The sequence below is a fragment of the Cyrtonyx montezumae genome, unplaced genomic scaffold (assembly GCF_038088225.1).
Source record: "Cyrtonyx montezumae isolate F1298 unplaced genomic scaffold, pur_monq_1.0 scaffold_10, whole genome shotgun sequence".
NCBI lineage: Eukaryota > Metazoa > Chordata > Aves > Galliformes > Odontophoridae > Cyrtonyx > Cyrtonyx montezumae.
Window position 1 is genome coordinate 6,319,504 of NW_027071826.1, and position 18,444 is coordinate 6,337,947.

At 40.4% G+C, this 18,444-nt stretch overlaps 1 protein-coding gene across 6 annotated transcripts in view; it reads left to right on the plus strand.

The window, feature by feature from the left end:
* SYNE2 (spectrin repeat containing nuclear envelope protein 2) overlaps positions 1-18,444 on the plus strand; it is a 161,343-nt gene that overhangs the window by 88,111 nt on the left and 54,788 nt on the right. For 4 of the 6 annotated variants that reach the window (XM_065749049.1, XM_065749023.1, XM_065749031.1 and 1 more), the window contains 16 exons: positions 69-176; positions 2,984-3,217; positions 5,428-5,592; positions 6,228-6,353; positions 7,285-7,397; positions 7,611-7,752; positions 8,701-8,832; positions 9,388-9,540; positions 9,796-10,005; positions 11,143-11,244; positions 12,202-12,321; positions 12,490-12,690; positions 14,376-14,549; positions 15,097-15,228; positions 16,775-16,971; positions 17,609-17,741. In XM_065749049.1, the coding sequence (XP_065605121.1) occupies positions 69-176; positions 2,984-3,217; positions 5,428-5,592; positions 6,228-6,353; positions 7,285-7,397; positions 7,611-7,752; positions 8,701-8,832; positions 9,388-9,540; positions 9,796-10,005; positions 11,143-11,244; positions 12,202-12,321; positions 12,490-12,690; positions 14,376-14,549; positions 15,097-15,228; positions 16,775-16,971; positions 17,609-17,741 (2,442 nt within the window). The remainder of the gene's footprint in view (positions 1-68; positions 177-2,983; positions 3,218-5,427; positions 5,593-6,227; positions 6,354-7,284; positions 7,398-7,610; positions 7,753-8,700; positions 8,833-9,387; positions 9,541-9,795; positions 10,006-11,142; positions 11,245-12,201; positions 12,322-12,489; positions 12,691-14,375; positions 14,550-15,096; positions 15,229-16,774; positions 16,972-17,608; positions 17,742-18,444) is intronic. The other 2 variants (XM_065749014.1, XM_065749040.1) reach the window with 2 other exon arrangements.

Below are 18,444 nucleotides of genomic sequence, written 5' to 3' on the forward strand. Positions count from 1 at the left end.
TGAGGTTTCTCAAGCACAACAAGGCAATAATGATAGAAATATTTCCACTGTTGCTTCTTTCTCTTCAGGATGCTGCTGAGATAGTGCGATCATGCAATAAACATGATGAGGAATCATCTTTGCAAACTCTGCAGGGGACAGAAGGCTCTGGCACAGGTCATGAAAGTCAGACAGTGGTGAGTTTGAAAACTTGAAGTAAGCTGAACAAGCTGACCTTCTGTATAACCCAGCTACTGGTAATGATAATGGTGCTGGAGTTTGTGTCAGGATTAATGATACAGTAGGATACTGTATGGGCTTCTTCATATTGCTCTTTTGAGTGAAAATGATTTTGTTCTGATCTGTTCCTTGAAAATGAAGTTTTCTTGGAAACAAGATGTAATATTGGCAGAAAAAAAAGATGTTGGCATTCATAAAGGTGTGAATGGAAGATGATAAAATCTGCATCAGTTACTGGATTTTGAAGTTAAAGGATGAGTAAATGAGAATAACACTCCTATATTTGCTGCTTTGTGCAGGATGTGCACTAACTTACAGAGGAATGGGCAGCAGCCTATAGGTTACATGCAGAAGAGCATATGGAGGCAGTCTTGAAAAGTCCAGCAAGACCAAGTGCAAAAGAGTGGTAGCAGAACAGCCTCAGCTCTAGCTCCTATTTTCTAACAGTATGGAAGAAGCTAAAATCTGTCACTGTCTGAGGCAAGAGCACGCTCCCAGGTCACTGTGTCTCACAGTGTTCCTTGACTCCTTACTTCATGTGACTTTCAATATATAGTTGAATAATGGGGAAAAAAAGTAGTGTCAAGGGAGAATTGGACATGCCCTTTTTTCGCATTCCTGTTTAGGAGAAAAATACATAGCTAACTGTTAGAACTTAGTCAGCAGCTGTTGTGTACTAATATTATAAACAATAGCATTCTGCCTCATATGAGTGAGTGTATTATTTATGACCTGTCTGTACACGTGATCTCTCTGTGTCCTTTTTCTTTGCTGTGCTGCAGTGCTGTTGGCCTCTGCTCGTACAGGATGTCTGTAAGCTCTCTTTGGAGGCAAAGGAGATGCAGTCACTGCAGTTCCCAAGCACAGAAAGTGGTTCAGCTGAGCTTTCACTGATTCTCTGTGTTACACTGGTTTGAAGTATTGACTGCACTGACTAAATCTCAGTTGGGAGTAGTTGACATTTAGACACTTCTGTTAGAGAGACTTCATTTCCAGGTCAACTTTTTGGGTATCCAGGCACCTCTAACAGGATAACATATACTGGTACCTCTGTTGTCGCCACGTTTGTCAACCTCCTGTCTTCAGAGGCACACACAACCTGTTGAACACAGTGATAGAAAAGCTCAGCAGAGCAGTTTTTCAGATGGACACAGCTGCTCTGTGTTGTTTGCACAGAATGTGGTCAGGCTGTGAGCCACAACCCTCTGCTCCAGCAGAGAAAGTCATCCTTCCTCAATTCATGACAGACAGCAACAAAGCTTGCAATATTGCAATATCTTTTCCATTTCAGTGTTCTGCTGCTCTGTGCCATTTCCATATTCTATATAACTCCCATTAGAAATGTGTTTTTTTTTCCTGCTAAGCAATTTATTTACAAGATCAGTTACTATGTGGGGACAGGAGGATATATATTTTTTAAAATGTATTTATTTTTTTCCCTTAGAGAAGCACTGAAGTGTAGAAATCTGTGGAACTGATTATATTCATGTTCTCCATTTAGGGCTTAAACATACACTAACATGAATTTATTCCCACTATCTTGGTGATTGCTAAATGATACGATATCATTGCTCCTGGCATGTTTTCCCTCCAAATTCAGTTCTAGTAGCCTAAAATATGTCTCTGCGTGCATGTTTGTTCCATTTAATACTTGGTTATTTTTTGCCATTATCAAAATATGCTCACTTTAGTGAAACAAAATGTTTTGCAGTCCTGTCAAAACTAAAAAAAGAAATATATATTGAGCCTAAAATGGCAAAATATTTAAGTGATGAACTAGGACAGACAGGCTGGGAGCTAAAGCCAGAAATTTCAGGTGGAGGTTGAAGTGAACTGGTACTTATCTTCAATTGCATGAACCTCAACAGTTTCCTGGAATGTTTCAGAATCTGTACACTCGGACTATTTCCTGTGTTTAATGACATTGCTGCAAGGTATCTGAGAAGGAAATCAGAAAAGTGATGGTTGAAATAAGATGCTGATCCCCAAAACAATGCATTCTGCCTGTCTCATGTTAGCACAAGGCTGATGCACACACAGTCTCAGTGTGTGTGCTCTGGAGTCGTGGGAGCTGTACAGGTGGTTTTCTACAGAGGCGTTGTGCTTCATTTACTTATTAACTTCTTTTGTTTGCATATGTGTGGATATACACAGACCTGTGCAGGCTTCTGAGCAACTGCTGGTATCTCCAAGCACTTTAGACTTCTCCTTATTACGGAAGTTTGCAATGCTGCTTCTTAAAGCAATGCAAGCAAGAGGAAAGAATTACACAAGATAGACTTAAGAATACACATTATTTTTCTGTGTGATTTAGAGCATGAATAGAACTTGTTTGAGTATTGGAACCAAATGCATGCAAAAACCTTCTAAATGATGCACAACAGCTTGCTTTGCAGCTTTAAACTGTGTTGCTCTTCCATCTAACTCCCACAGCAGGACATCTCTCCTCAGGGGAGAACTGGTTAATGGTGAGTCATCGTACTTCCTGTGGCTCAGGTATACCTGCGGGGATGCAAATTGTGCCTGGAAACCTGTTACGCCAGATCCTGGATCGCCTGCCTGCTCAATTTCCCTTCCTTCTTCTTTCATCTTTAATTATTACTTTTTTTTTTTTTAAACTGTGAAGTCAGTGACAGAGTAGTTTTGGAGCCCTGTGAATGTGAAAGTTAAACATTTCTCACTGGTAAGGGGGTGGGGAAAGAAAGGAAGAAAGAAAGAATGTAATAGATAGATAACTGCATTTTTTCCATTTGCTTTGCTCTAGAGTGGCACACCGACTGCTGTCCCCAACACCACCCAGGGCTCTCCAGGGAAAGCAGGAGAGACAGAGGAAGCAGTGGATGGTGGAAGGCCCGAGCCGGAAACAGTCCTCCACGTGTGCCAGGCCCGTGTTGCTGAGATGGAACAGTGGCTAGACAAAACTAAGGTGTCCCTGGGCTCAGACCCCCAGACCCCCAAAATGCAGCAGATGGTAGAACTACAGCTTGATGATTATGAGGTAAGAGGGAGCAGCCAGTTGCTGCTGGCCATCCACGTGAGCCACCCTTCCCGGGGGTTTGTGAACACAGGAAAGCTGCTGTTACTGCTTCTCGCTCCCTGCTTATTCAGCTTCATTACGCTGGCAGGCAGCTGGTGACTGCTCAGCTTCGGTTTCAGGTGCAGCTTTCCTAGGGCTTAGTTAATACCTGTTTTTAGGATTGTACACGGTGGGATCATTATACACCTGAAGGATTTAGTTAGAGCTCAGAGTGTTTTTACAGCTTTGTTTTTCTTTGTTTTTGCATCCCCTGTTAAAAGGCGGCTTTCTGTTGGTCTCTGTCATGATAAATCAGTGAGAATTAAGGATTTTTTTTTGTTTTGCTTGGATGTTTTCACTTTAGATTTTTATAAGAGTAATTTCAAAGACTAGCATAAAATCCTAAACTGTAAGTTGTTCTTTTGCACTTTAGGGCCCCCAAGCTGCCAGCATAGGGGGAAGAGACTGACACTTTTCCACCTTGAGTAGTGTGTATTTAGATGTACTGCTTTAGATCTAGGACTTTCTTGCTCCAGATGGCAGCAGAAGGAACAGAGTGGTCGTTTGTTTTGGTGGGTATGGGGGGGGGGAACAACAGAGGTGACGTGAAGAATTGGGCTGAGTGGTATTCCTGGTGCAGCTTTCTTTCTCTGACACACAGATTAAAAGAAAATGTGCAGGCATTCAGCTTTGGAGTACCCCACAGTGCCAGGCCAATATTCCTGTCTGCTTGGCTGCTGAACTCTGGGAATTAAGATCCTGAACACGTATATGTAGCTGGCTGTATCTCAATCCCAGTCAGGATTTGTGTCAGTGTAGGCCTTGATAAGGCAGACACAGCAGTAAAATCGAGCAGGCTTCAGGCAGCACTGGGCCCTGCTGAGTTCCTGCTAGGTTTTGACAGTTTTGCTCAATGTTGACACTGAACTTGATGGATCAGAGAAATGTTTTTCTATCCTAATCAAGATCTACGTGGAAAAATGTCCAACATACAAAACAGAAGTGGTCTCTAGATAGATAGATATGATGTAGAACAATTAGTTTATTGCATTTGATTACTTTGCAGTTGAGTTGTAGTTTCTGTCTCCACATTCAACCTTAAAAATGTGAGTTTGAAGTAATGCAGAGATGCTGTGTGAATCAGCAACAAAATCCCAACAGTTTCCAGTGGCCTGGCTAATACATGGTACCTGTACTGTATTTTGGTAGTTTAGATTGGATGATTGGATGGTGGGAAGGATTTCTTCACAGAAGGGATGGGCTGTTCAGGGAAGTGGACTGCTGTCCGTAGCTCCAACTGGCCCTAGGGTATGCGTGCCCCTCTACTTTATCACTTCATTGAAAGCTCAGTGGCATTTCAGATAAAACAATCTCAAGTAGTTTAAAACTAAGTTAACAGGCTATTCATTTAGCTGAGACATGAACTTCACCTGCTGATTCTATTGTGAAGCCAGTAGCTCCTTGCAGCAGGATGGAGAGCTGGACGTAACTCCTTAACTCATCATAGCAAGATTTGTGTGAGGTTTACCAGTCCACACCAATAAGCTGTCAACTTTTATCTCCTTTCTATAGCCAAAACTGTTTTTAGAACTGATGGCCCCAAATAAAGGCTACCCTCCATACACTGGCAACGTTGTCCTGTAACGTAAGCAGAAATTCTGCTTTGCTTCTGGTTGATGTGACTCGGAGGAATGAGAACTGTCCTTACAGTGAGCATCAGCTCAAGGCTTATTACTTCCTCACTTATCATAGTTTTGCACAGTTTTGGAAGTGCCACTGCCTCACAGTGAGGTCTCTTGAGATCATACATCCACAGAACTTGACCATCCCTAAGGGTGAAGTGGTCAGTCTGTTCTCTGCCTTCTTCTCCGATGTGGTGTGTTGTCCTGGTTCATCCAAATGAGGTCTATGATTTCTGCCTCCCTTTGTCATTATCAACTGAGTTAATACAACTTCCCATAGAGAATGTTTTCTGAAACAGTTTTGTCTTTAGCATTGTATTAAATACACTTTATTGTTCATAGCAAAAGGAGACTATATTAGAGAAAACCCAGGGAGTTTGCAGGTATTTCTGATCTTTCCTCTTTCTGTTCATTTTAGACAAGGTTAAGTGTAAGCACTGTTTACAGAATGTTATCAGGAAAGGAGTATTATACTTCAAAGAATGAATAATTGACTCCTATCACTTCTAGGTGATATTATCACAGATTGAACAAAATCTTGCTTTACTGGAAGATTGTGGAGACAGTGTAGGCTACCAACAGCAGATAGAGTTTCTTTCCTTGAAGCTGAAGGAAGTGAAGTGTAATTTGGAGGAAGTCCAGATGATGCTTCAGGATAAATACAGTGAAGAGCAGGTAAAGCGTATGAATTCTGTGCTGAGGAAAAGTTAAGAGTCCTGTTGCTGTCATGTGCTATAGTAGCAGGAGAACAGTTAGAGCTCACCACGTGAAGCAAGAAAGGGAGAAGAGTTGATCAGGAATGTCAGACTTGTTTTTTTTCCAGTTTGCACTGCAGTATAATTATTTTTCATTTGAAGTAAGTAGTGGGAATTTTAATGAATCTTTGAGCTACATCTTCTCAGCTTTAAGTGCTCAGTGGCAGTAGTTAAGATTTTGTGAGAAATACAGCAAAAGGTTAAAAATTTTTGGCGAGGTTCTTTTTGTTTGTTTTGTTGGTTTTTAATGCCTTCAAATTGCCATGATGTTTTGATAGTATCACAGCAGACAGGCCTTAAAGCAGTAACTTTCTTCCAAGAACACCTAAGTGGCATGAGCAGTGACTCAGCTTTCCAGTGCCACAGCCCCATAGCTAGACATGGACAGGAACTAGATAGAAGTGTTTGCAAGAGTGCCAACTGCTTTTGCACCGCTGATTCTGTTTACAAGTGGTCCAAAACAGCTCTGCTTTTGCCATTTCCCCAAACTGCACATGAAGATTCTGCCTTCTTGTCAAGTCTGGAAGCTTTCCCACAATGGTTCTCTCTTTACAGATTCCCAATACGGAGAGGATTGACCCAGAGTCCCTCAAGATCTTGCACTCCAATGGGTCCAGCATGTCCCACCTTGGCCTCACTGAACAACCATTCCTCCAGCAAAACAATTTCCAGAACCCACAGGTAATTATTCTGCCTGACCAGGAATTCAGCTGCTCTGTGTCCACTGTACATGTAGGGGGCTGCTGCATATATCACCTGCTGCAGTTTTCAGTGTGGGACCAAGTCTGCCATGGACAGGTACCTTATACTCTTCTCCTAGAGGATTTGAGGAGTTAAGAAGGATGGAGAAAGGCCTCCAACCCCTGAAAACTCAGATTTTTTTTGTCCAAAAGTTTTATGAACCTTACAAAACTGGATTGTACCCCTTCTTCACTACACAGTGATTCAGATGGAATCACCCAGCCCTCTGATTTCCTGCGTTTAAAGCACTGTTGTATTCTGAAATCTGAAAGTGCATACTGAAACTTCTTTTAAAGATGGATTTGACTGTGAGGCTTTCTGAACATTCTCCCATGGACTAACTCAGAATGACTCGAAGGTCATTGTTAACATTATAAGGATATCCTATGATACTCTATAAACTACTTCTGTTTTGCTAACTAGAAATTAGCTTTTGCCCCTCTCATGCTCATAGGAATGAGTTGGAGAAAGTGATCCAGCCTGAGCTGCTAAAATTGCTCAGTTTTCAGTCAGTGCTCTCTTTTTAACTAATACATTTCTAACTCATATTTGAGCAACCCTGCTTTTTCTCTATATAAAGGTGGCAGTCTGTGGCCTTTACATTTTTGAAAATGTATAATGTATTTCTGACTGAGGGCTTTTGCTTTTGAAACTTGAAATAAGGCTGAAATATATTCTGTAAAAACACGTTTTTAGAAAACTGGTAACATCATATTTACACATTTGTACTTGCTTTTTCTCCTGATAGAAGTATTCTTAACTTTGCTAAATGCATTCGTTTGAAATGCAATTGGAAAAGTACAATAATCATTTCAGAGGAATACACTGCACACAGTTGTTTTTTATTGTTAATTTTTTTCTCTGTTTGCAGGAGCTGAAAATAAATGCAGCAGAGCAGAAAAGCCTCATTGACTTCATTGAGCTGTGCGTGGAAACAATGCAGCCACAGTCTGAGGAAAATGTGACTCAGAAATTAGAACCCAGGTACAAAGCAACAAAATCACTCCCCAGGTTCAGTTGCAGGAGTGCTGTTTGGAGGGATATGTGCCTGTAGAAGAAAACCTGCAGGAGCTGGGAGACTTCTGCTATCAGCTGTCTAAAGAAATTGAATTTCATTTACTTCCACAAGAAGTTTTACAAATTTAATTCTGTTTATTCTACTTCAGTATTTGACATTCTAATGTTTTCTTAATACAGCAGTAGAGAACCTGATCCAAAACTCAAGCAGGCTGATCCCACTTTGTCTCCAAAGGACCAAACTGGTAATAAGTGGCAATATTTACAACAAGAGCTTTCCTCCAAGATGAAGTCTCCTCTCTGCCCGCTTGTGGAGCCTCAGGTCTGTTTAAATTCAGTGAAGCACTCTTTGTGCAGCCTGTTGGTTTACGTGAAGATAACTATTACAATATCTTCCTGAGCCCTCATATCATGTCTCTTCTTCATCAGATAACTGAAATCTTTGCAAGCACTCTCCTGAAGGAATTGTTACTGCATAGTGTTTTCATGATTGTCTTTTAATTTTACTTTAAGGTAGATAATGACTCTGGAGCTGTGACTATGAAGTAGTGTGGGAACATGTAGGTGAATTCTGGCACTCAGCATTCAGACCTGATGTTATCTGCTTAATTCTTTCAAGGGAATTAGGCAAGTTATCCAGCAAGCTCCCAGCTCATTTTTATGGATGTGGATTAAGTCCCAGTTCCTGCAAGTGAGAACATCTTAGTCAGAAGAAACTTCTAACTTAAATTTTCTTCTACAATTTGTCATAGCATTTTCTCATTCTCTCTGACACATCAGAAGTGGACTTTTCACTGCCATAAGTGCTATGCATTTATTCAGAGCAGACTGCAGAATTGTACTGCTCAGACAAAGTGTATTTTCTGTTGTTAGCAATTTTGCTCACAATCAATTAGAATGGCTGGATTTATTCTTCTCTGAAAGAAGAGTACTGCATTAAATGGAAGAATACTGGTCGAGTGAAAGGGTGAATGTCTGCTCTTACTCAGGCAATGCAGTGGGCAGCAGGCCTGCCTTAATACTGGCTACAGCCTGTAGCCCCTGAAAGTGGGAATCAGAGGCTCTTTTTTCAGTCATGCTCCAATGAGGGCATAGGCTAACCAATTTCTTCTTGCCAGCAAAAAGGGAGTCCTGGTATCCAAGTGCTTCATATTAATAACTTGACACTTGTATTTTAATGTTTTCTAAAAGGAATGTGATGCAGTTGCCTGTAGCCCAGACTTCATTTGAGCTGTTCACATAATTGCAGTATTCTCTTTCCCTATGTCAGATTACAACAAAATTGAACATGCTGCCCCGGGGCACATTCCCAAATGCAGTGACCCCAACCGTGGAAGAGCTGAAAACATACACTGTCCAACTGGGAGACCTAAGCCAAGAAGCAAATGTGGTACATGCACAGGTAAAAGTGGAATGTTCTAGCATTGCCAAAAGCACCAGGAATTTTAGACACAGTGAACTTTCTGGGCATTGAGAAGCATAAACAGGGGTTCACTGTAGTGTAGTTTTTGCAACAGCTGAGGGGTATAACATGCATTCAGGTTAGGAGAAAGATTCCAAGTTTCAACCATGACACTTCTACTACCTGAATCCAGAGACATATTAGTGTGGATAAAGATTGTTCCTCGCACTCTGTTAAATGAGGATCCTGTGAATGATTTTAGTAAATGTGCAATATGTGATCCGATGAGGCAAATTCTTCTGTGCCTGTTCCTGAGTTTAGAAACCTGTAAAACTGCATCTGCTCCTAATACACTGAGGGTCATTCTCAATATTGTCCTTGACAGTTCTGAATATTGCATGCATATAACTGTCCCATCCAAGACTGTCCTTCAGTATTTCATTAACTGCATATTATTATTATTAACTGACTAAACTTCTAACTTTATGCCAGTGAACAAATCTTAGGCGTGTCTTGGGTTAAAGTACTGACAAATTCTGGCTTACTTTTGTGCAGGAGAATGTGGCAGAGGAAATTTCTTCCAATTTGGATAAAAAACTGTTTGAGCTACTTCTGGCAATCAGCCGGTGTTTGAACAATATGGAGGAGATGTTGAACACCTCAGTCCTCTCCACTGAAGAGGCAGCCGTGCAGCAGGTTCTTTATGAGGTAACTTTCCTTGAACATCCAGAAGAAAGAGGAACCATAGTGGATTTCTTTTGCGAGAAAAATTTGTATGGCCTGTCATTTCCTCTCATCTTTGCTGGTAAAACTCAGCAGTAGCACAGTCAAGTTCTTTGGTGGTGCACAGATCTGGGCCTTCTGTCTGTTAACAATTACCAGCACGTACCACTGCATTTTACAGGCAGGTCTCCTTGGACAGAGACCGTTTTCACTCATGTTATCTTTTTTCCAACCCTTTAGACTCTTTCTGTAGAGCTGCAAAAACTTCACGCGGATCTGAGTGATAAAAAGGATGATCTTTTAAAGTCTATAACCTGCTCTGGTGGGAGCACAGATGTGTTCTGTGAGTGCTTTAACAACTTACAGGCATGGCTGGAACAAACTCAGGCTGCCACTGCTTCAAGGAGCAATTCAATGAAAGCTGGGCTGGATCATAATAGCAGTTACCAGGTACTCCACTGTCAAATGCACATCTTGTTTCACAGCATCTGTTAAGACTTCTCAGTGTTAATGCATTTGGATTACAAATGAGGCATCTGCAATGGTCTTTTTTTTTTGGTACTAAACAAACTTGTCTTGGTCTCTCAAGAAGCAAATTTATTTTGCTTTTTACAGCACTGTTTACAGAGCTGACTGCCTTAGAAGTAGAAAATTTGCATGCAAAGCATAGAAGTAACTTGGGATCCCATGTATGCTGATCTACAGGCTAAACCAAGTTTCTGTGGGGAAGGATTAGGCCAGGGAAGGGTTTGTGTCTCCTTTGTACTACCTTGTGGACTCAGGAGTGATCAGAGTTAGTGCAGTGCCAAAAGCTCTGTTCTCAGAATATATGTTATGGGACACTCCTTTTTTGCTGCAGTGTCCAGTGCTGCTCTACCTACAGCTATGCACTGGAGGCTGATTTAACCCTTGGTATTTACTCTTCCGTGAGATTTTGTGCCACAGGAATAGAAGTCACAGTGTTGCAAAGTTGTGTTTCTTTTGTCATTCTTCAGAAAAACAAATAATTAAAAGCTTTGCTGTAGATTCTGGTGTTAGGCTAGGTCTACTAGCTGTCGTTGAAAAATATTTCATCAGGAATCCTTTCTGAAAAAAAGGAGAGAAGAACTTGGTCTTTGAAGTACAGTTTCTGATGTTCAGCAGTGCTTCAGTGTGCTCATCATCAGCCTATCTCTGTGCTGCTGAATGATAAGAGTTCCTTTGAAGAACACTGGGGTGTTGTCTCCGAACAGGAACAGGGCTGATACTGCTATGCTTACTCCTGCAAAATCCATTGAGCTCTATCAGTTATCAGTAATAGGCTTATTTTCTCATTTTCAGAAGGGAAGAATTTGTTTCTCTGTAGGTTTCACAGATCTGTACTGTCACAGAAGATCACTGTGACAGAGAAATCTCATTTTTTATACACTGACAGGGAATTTCCCTTTCGAAATTATTCCTTTGACCCCAGAATGTGTATGCTTTTTTTGTGTGTTAAAGTGAAAAAGTGCTTTTGCTGTAAGAGAGCCATCTTGTTTGCTGTGTAATTTTGTCTGCATATTACTCTACTTGTATGTGATATACTTTTGATGATTGTTACTTTTTCAGAATGAAACCAGGCTGCTTTATGATCAATTAACTGAGAAAAAAGCTACTGTGCAACAATGTTTGAATGCAATTCATGGGCATAACGTTTCTGAGCAGCTTCAGGTAATTTCATTTGTAGAAAAAGAAAAGCTCGTGTTTCCAGTTTTCTATGATTTACTGTTTCATATTTTTTAAAGTTTGAGTCTTATTTGTGCTTTAAGAATGAGAGAAGAATTCAGTATTTATCTATATTTATTCAGTATTTATTTATAGTTCAGTATTTATCATCCCTTTTTTCCTACAACATCACAATCCATAGCTGGACTTAACTCCAGTCTTTTTATTAGCTGGAGTGGAGGAACCAGTTTCCCCACAACGTCTTGGAACAAATACACCCCAGCCTATGGCAGAGAAGAGAAAAAGCTACACATAGTACAGCAATCCACACATCAAAACTCTACTTTTTCTTCATGGAAAATAGGGCTACAGTATTTGTATCTACTCATTCAGGCGCTATAAGCACTTCATCATAGTGTGGCATTTGACCAGTTAAGGTTTTCTTCAACTTTTGTAGGGATTAGCAGAGAACTAAAAGTGAACAGACAACATATCCTCCCCAGAGTGATCATCTGACACATATCTTCTTGCTGCAGGAGCAAAAAGGGGTCCCACAATCATTTTTATTACAGGTTCATAACCTTGTTTACATGCATAATTTCTGCTGGGCTGAAAGCCATGTTCAGCCCCCAGGCAGGAGCTGCTGCACCGAGCATGTTCTGTGAAGCAACCACTCTTGGAAAAAGAACATCAGCAGTACATAAATTTCCTTCATTCAGAAAGAACCTGTCTCAGTCCATCCCTGATTGAATCTTTCCAATTCATGAGAAAATAGTATTTTCTGAGGCCAGGATTCTTTTTAATGATGGATGTCAAGTTAGTAAACTGAAACATATTGAATGTTATTCTGAGACACAAGACCTGAGCTTCCTTCATGGCTGTGCCTTGTAAACCGAGTAAGATGTCTCATGAACACTCTTGTCTGTTTATCTCATAAATTTATAATTTTGCCTTTAATTTCAGAAAACTGATGCCTGTGCTTTGGAACTGCAAAACTTTGAAAACCAAGTGGCAAAGCTGAGAGACTATGGGGAAAGATTCCAGTTACCCACCACCTTAATCCAGGAGGCTTATAAATTAGAGGTGAGAACATAGTACAGTTCTACTTATGCAACAAGGTTTGATTTTTCTGTGCAAAGTTTTTTAAGCATCAAAAGACTGATAATTATTTTGCAATCTGGAAATGTGTGCTTGGATTTGTAGGATTCATGTACGTATTTAATGAATCACTAAACTTTGCTCACATTGCAGGATGTTTTGGATGACATGTGGGGGATTCTGAAAGCAAAATATGTGGAGCTGAATTCTCCTTCCATCAGTGAGAGCCAATATGAGGACCTGCTTCATGGGTTTGCAGAGCTAGTTGCTATTGGACAAGAGAAGATTGCACAAGATACAAAGCAACTGACAAAAAGCAGAGCAGCTCTACAATCTTACCTGGAAAATCACAAGGTATGGTATTTCCATCACAGAACTGTAGGGGTTGGAAGGGACCTCTAGAGATCATTGAGTCCAACCTCTCTGCCATAGCAGCTCCCTAGACCAGGTTGCACAGGTAGGTGTCCAGGTGGGACTTGAATGTCTCCAGAGAAGGAGACTCAACCACCTCTCTGTGCAGCTGTGCCAGTGCTCCGTCACTGCACTGTGAGGAAGTTCCTATGCACATTTGTGCAGAACTTCCTATGCATCACAGAGCTGCCCAGATCAGATCAGCATAGTGAGAGCACTGTTTTCTGTGACAGATTTTCCTTGAGTGTCATAGAGGAGAATAAGTATCTCAGTGTACAAGAGGGACTGAAGTTCATGCAGAAAACAGTGAAAAGCTTTTAGTTATCCAAAGTAGGGCCCACTAAAACAAAAGAAGTTATTGCAACTGCAGTTTTGGTAATAAATAAAGATCGGGATTTCAGTTTTGCCAGTCTGTAATATACTGTGGTTTACCTCAGAACATAATGATGTGCAAAGAAAACATTCTAATTTTTCATAATTAGATTCCTGAAGTTGCTGTCTAACAACTAGGAGTTGAGGCTTTGCTTCCAGCATTTTATGCCCTCATGATTCTATGCCCCTCTTTTATGAAGGGAGGGTAGTTTAGATCCTCCTCTTGTCAGTCCACTATTCCCTTTTCCCAGCTGCAGTGTGTTTTATGGAAGATCCTGAGAATACACATGCATCCCCATTGTCCTTCTGCTTGACAAAACCAACGCTAGCCACTGGAAAATCTTTCCGTCATGCCAGTGCCTTGATTTAACTGCCCCATGTAGCCCAAACTCCCTACAGAATTGCTTCAGGATGCCAAGTGCTGCACATCACTACTCCAGAATGATGTTTGTCACTTACTCACAAATTAACCTCAGCAAAGTAAAATGTTTGGAATTTAATGTACAAAGGAAAACATATATAGAATATATTTACACTCCAAATTTATACTTGTTGATTTACAAAAGTAAAAGGAACTGCAAAAGTAATTGTTCCTGCCCTGGTTATCAAGACTTATCAGAATGTTCACACTGTCTAGGATACAGTCCTAAAGTGAAATCCTTGTACTAGATATTAGTTCTTAGTGGAGAAGATCTTGATAGAGGGGTATGATCTTTAGTCCTTAAAACATTTTCATAGGAGAAAGTATTTTGTTGAGATTCAGCTGTTTCCTGAGGGCTCATAACTAAATCAAGTTCTTTGAGCTCGTCCCACTTCTTAATCCTTAGAACTGGTCATACTTGATGATTGGAGTCATCTTCCATCCATGTGAAGGAAACTGAATAATGACTGTGTGGTGTCAGCTAGACACTCCCCTCATGCTGAATTCAGCTCAAGTATCATTAAAACTCTTCTGGTTTTGCCCTCCAATATCTTTGTATTTCATATGAACTGAAGTCATAAAGGTAGATCTTTTTCTTTGCAAATGTATAAATGAAAACAGTGTATTAAACTCATCACTGGTTCCTAGTCAGATTGCAAAATTAACAGTAACCCATCTTGGGTTGGTGCAGCATTTGGGTAGAAGGCTCCTGATCCAGCTTTGCTAGGCCCTGGAAGTGTCTGCTTTTCACAGTGAACAGAGAGTCTTCTGCATACTCCTGCTCTTGGTGCATGATTTCACTTACTCAGCAAGCTTTAACTTCTTTTTTCTTCAGGACTTTTTCCACAACCTCATGACTCACATGGCTTACGTGCAAACATTTTCCAAGAAAGTGACACCCTCTGTTCTACAAAAGAGAGATAAATTCTGGAGTGGGCTGGTGAATGAAGTCAGATTGCTGGAGCAAAAGGCCAGCCAGTATGGTATACACTTAGAGAGCCTGTTAAAGGTAATGAGCCAAAAGAAACCCAAAGTAAAAGTTGGAGGGAAGGAGTAGTTGCTTCTAGAGGAGTCCTTCCCACAACAGTGATTCTTTGTCTAGTAGTTATCCTTTTCTGGATAAGTCCATTGAAGAGTAACTTGTTCTCCATGTATCAGTAAACTGTCTTTTTTCCTTGGAACACCTTTTTAAGTGGGCGTTTCAATCCGTTACTCTGATGTGGGTGACTTTCTTGCGGTAATTTTGGAGTGCCTTGACTGACAGTAGAGATGTTCTAGACATAAAATACTGGTACTGTTTTAAAATTAAGTAAAAGTTGTTCTTGAAACACCCCTAGGGAAGTAAAAACTGAAGCATACCGCTTTCAAATTAAAGATCTTGAAGTTTGAGTTATTTCATCTGTGTTAAAATCACATCTCATGTTAATATTTCACTTAACTGCTTAAATGTTCTGTTTCATTAATGCAAGAGCTGCTTGTGCCTAGATTAAGCATTAAGTCTGATATAGTGGAAGCACCAATGTGTGTTATTTTAATGGTGTAATTTGTTTTTTAAGGAATGGACAGAATTCGATGATGGATGTCTAGCCTTCAATAAGGAATTAGAGGCACTTACTTCTACATTGCCATCTGTGAATTTGGTTGAAGAAACAGAAGAAAGATTAATGGAAAGGATTGTACTTCTCCAGGTATTGATGTGTCTCTCTCTCTAATTGGTTTTCTTCTTGAATCTGTAGGGTTGGCAAAAAAGAATTAGATGAATTGGCATATGAGGAGAAGCCAATTTGCAGGGTGCTATTTCCTTTTTGTTTTTGTTAGCGTGAGCATGCACGCTGGCAGCTTCTGTGTTATTTTTTGTCTCCTGTTCTGATTCCTGCCTGACCAGTGAAAATAAAATTCCTGTTGTAGAAAATGGCAAGTAGTCTACTGGCTTGTTCCCAGCTGCATCTCTGATGGTGCCTTGGAACATCAAGTCGTGTTTAAAACATTTTAATTGTTGGAAACATACAAATATAAGGATGTAAAAGCAGCCTTTGTGGTTGTTTTATAAAATTGACAAGAATTAGCCTTCCATAAGCTTAGTGATGTATCCTCCGAGAGAGATCTGCTTTCCTTACAGGTTTGACCTTTCTATGTCTTCAGAGGACCTACTCTATTAGAAGTTTTGAAATTGGGTCTATGGAGAGTCCAATTTTATACTTACATTCATGGACTATAGAGGCAAAAAGAAGTACTGAGATTTAATGTACCTGATTGTATAAAAGAGATGACGGGAGGTTCTCAGAAAATTCTGAGCTATGGATATCTTTTGAATTAAATCAGCAGTAGATACTGACAATCATAGTGGACCTCTGGCTCTTTTGATGTCCATCATAGTGAAATGAGAGATTATATTTGCCTAGCCATTCATTGTAAAGTTGTTTTGTTTCCTTTATTTCTTTAGAATGAAGGGGTAGTTAAAATCTTTAGTCTTTATTTTCTTTAATGACATCAGAAACAAAGTAGTAAAGCTTTAGAAGATGCTTTTGGGAGGAGTCCAAGCACTGGAGCTTCACAGTTTCAAGGACAGAGCAAAATAAAATTCTCTGGAGCATAATTCTTGCTAGACAAATATCCCTATTAATTTTAAATATTCTATCTGGAGAGAAGTGAGAAACTTACATATCACGTAATTGTTCCTTTCTGCCTTCTCCTGAGGACCAGTCTACTTCCTGGGATTTTTTTCTTCTTTTCCCTTTTCTCATTTTGACCTTCTGACAAAGTGTAGTAATGACAGTCATGCTTTGCTTTTATTCAGCTGTCTAGGCAAGCCCAACTCCTCCTATGTCTTTGACTTAACATCTTCACTGTTCAGCCTCATTCCTCCTGGCCACCATCATTCAGTACATATCCAAACAGCTTCTTCAGCTTTCCAAAAGTCTGGTAACATTTTTTTTAATAAGATAGACAAAGAAGCACTACTAAGAACAGGAGGGCAGTAACATTCTGCTGGCAATGGGCATGTGCGCAGATGATGCAGCCGAGTCTTATAGACAGCATCCATTCATAGCCTGAAGTTTATTTGTTTATATTTGTTATATTTATCAAATGTGTTGATTGCTTCAGAACAGAAAATAAAATGCATGACATACTAAATGTAAGATTAAGATGTTAGAACAAATGATATGTATTTTGCTACTCGTGTTTTCAAATTTTAAAATGTTATTGTTTTGCAAACTTGCCATATTCTGATAGCAAATCAAGAGCACTGTTGATGAGAAGCATGCCAGGCTGTACCAGATGGTGAAAGAAGGGAAGAAATTGCTGACTGCTGTGAGCTGTCCGGAAATAACAAGTCAGATTGGGAAGCTGGAAGAGCAGTGGTTGTCCTTAACCAAAAAAGTTGGCAATGAACTACACAGACTTCAAACGTTACTCAAACTCTTGGTCAGGTGGGTCATAATTCAGAAGGCAATTGGAAATAGCAGCTTGAAAAAACAGTTAGAAACTGTTTTCTGAAATATTGGTAGGCAATAATGAAATGATGTAGGGCCTTTTACTTAAAAGCAGGAAAAAAACACATTGGTGATCAGAAAACTGACCCTTTATTACATAGCATATCTTCTCACACTTGCTTTGCTTCCCCTTCACCTTTCTGGGAACGGTTTTGATTGCTGTCATTGTTAAGTCAGAATACCTAGGTGAGAGTTAGCTACATCATGCTGCTGCTCATGTATTTGAAGTGCTATTGGGTGCTCTAATCGTGGTGCCATAAGTACTTTAGCTCACTATGTATGCAAGCTAACCTTTATTCCCATGCAAAGGCATACTGCACAACTCCACGTGTAAACGATCCCCCTTATAGACACTCAAGACCTGATTGAAATGCTGCCTCAACCTGTGTTTCAAACCTCTGTGAAAATCCCAAGTATGCTCTGTTGCATTCACATGGCTCTAATCAACTGTCAGTGCACCACAGGTGTCAGAAGAGCACATGCCTCCTCCCAGAGAGTCCAACTTGGAGGATGAGAAATACATCCCAGATTCAAATAGAGACACGTGTCTACATGTTTTGTTTCCTTCTTTTAGCTACAACAGAGACTCAGAGGAGTTAAAGAAATGGCTGGATTCTGCTGAGCAGAGAATGAAATTTTGGAAGGAGCAGTCTCTCAACGTGTCACAAGATCTTCCCACCATCAGGGATAGCATCAACAGCTTGTTTGTAAGTCTGATCTCCTACGAGATTGAGATGATACATCATGATTTCTTATTTAAGTGATCCTTTTGAGTGTTTTCTTTTGTATTTACCATGACCCAGAAGCTGTCAGCAGAATATGACACTGAATGCATGCCCCAGAGCTACTCCATTACCTGGGTAGAGAAATTTGAGGATGGGAGGCCACAGAAAAACTTCTTTAGATCTCTAGGCCAGCCTGAGTCCATAAATCAGAATGCATCTGTTATGCATGTATAGGATAATAGCATGATTTCTCTTTTGCTCCTGATGCCAAATACCAGATACAGCAGTTCAGCTCAGCTGACAGGCCTCTTACCAACTGAAGTGAACTTACGGAGCAGGAGTGAAGTCACTGTGGCTGTGGGATTGGTCAGCCAAAGTCAGGAAAGAGAAAACCTGTAGAGAAGCATATTCTAAATTGCATTTTGTGTATTTGCCTGCTCAATGGTGCTGTATGACTAGCTAGGACGTTCTGCTTTGATGTGAGACATGACAGATGGAGTGTTGCATCGTGAAAAAGCAAGGCATTGTGGATGCTGAAGATAGGTAGGTGTGAGCTGGACAGAGATTTGAGAGCTAGAGTTGCTCCCTTGACCTCTGTGTGATGTGGAGATTGGGATATTCTAATCCCCGTGGAGCAAGAGGTAGTATTCAGCATTATATCAGGGTAGGCAGAAAATGGCCTTAT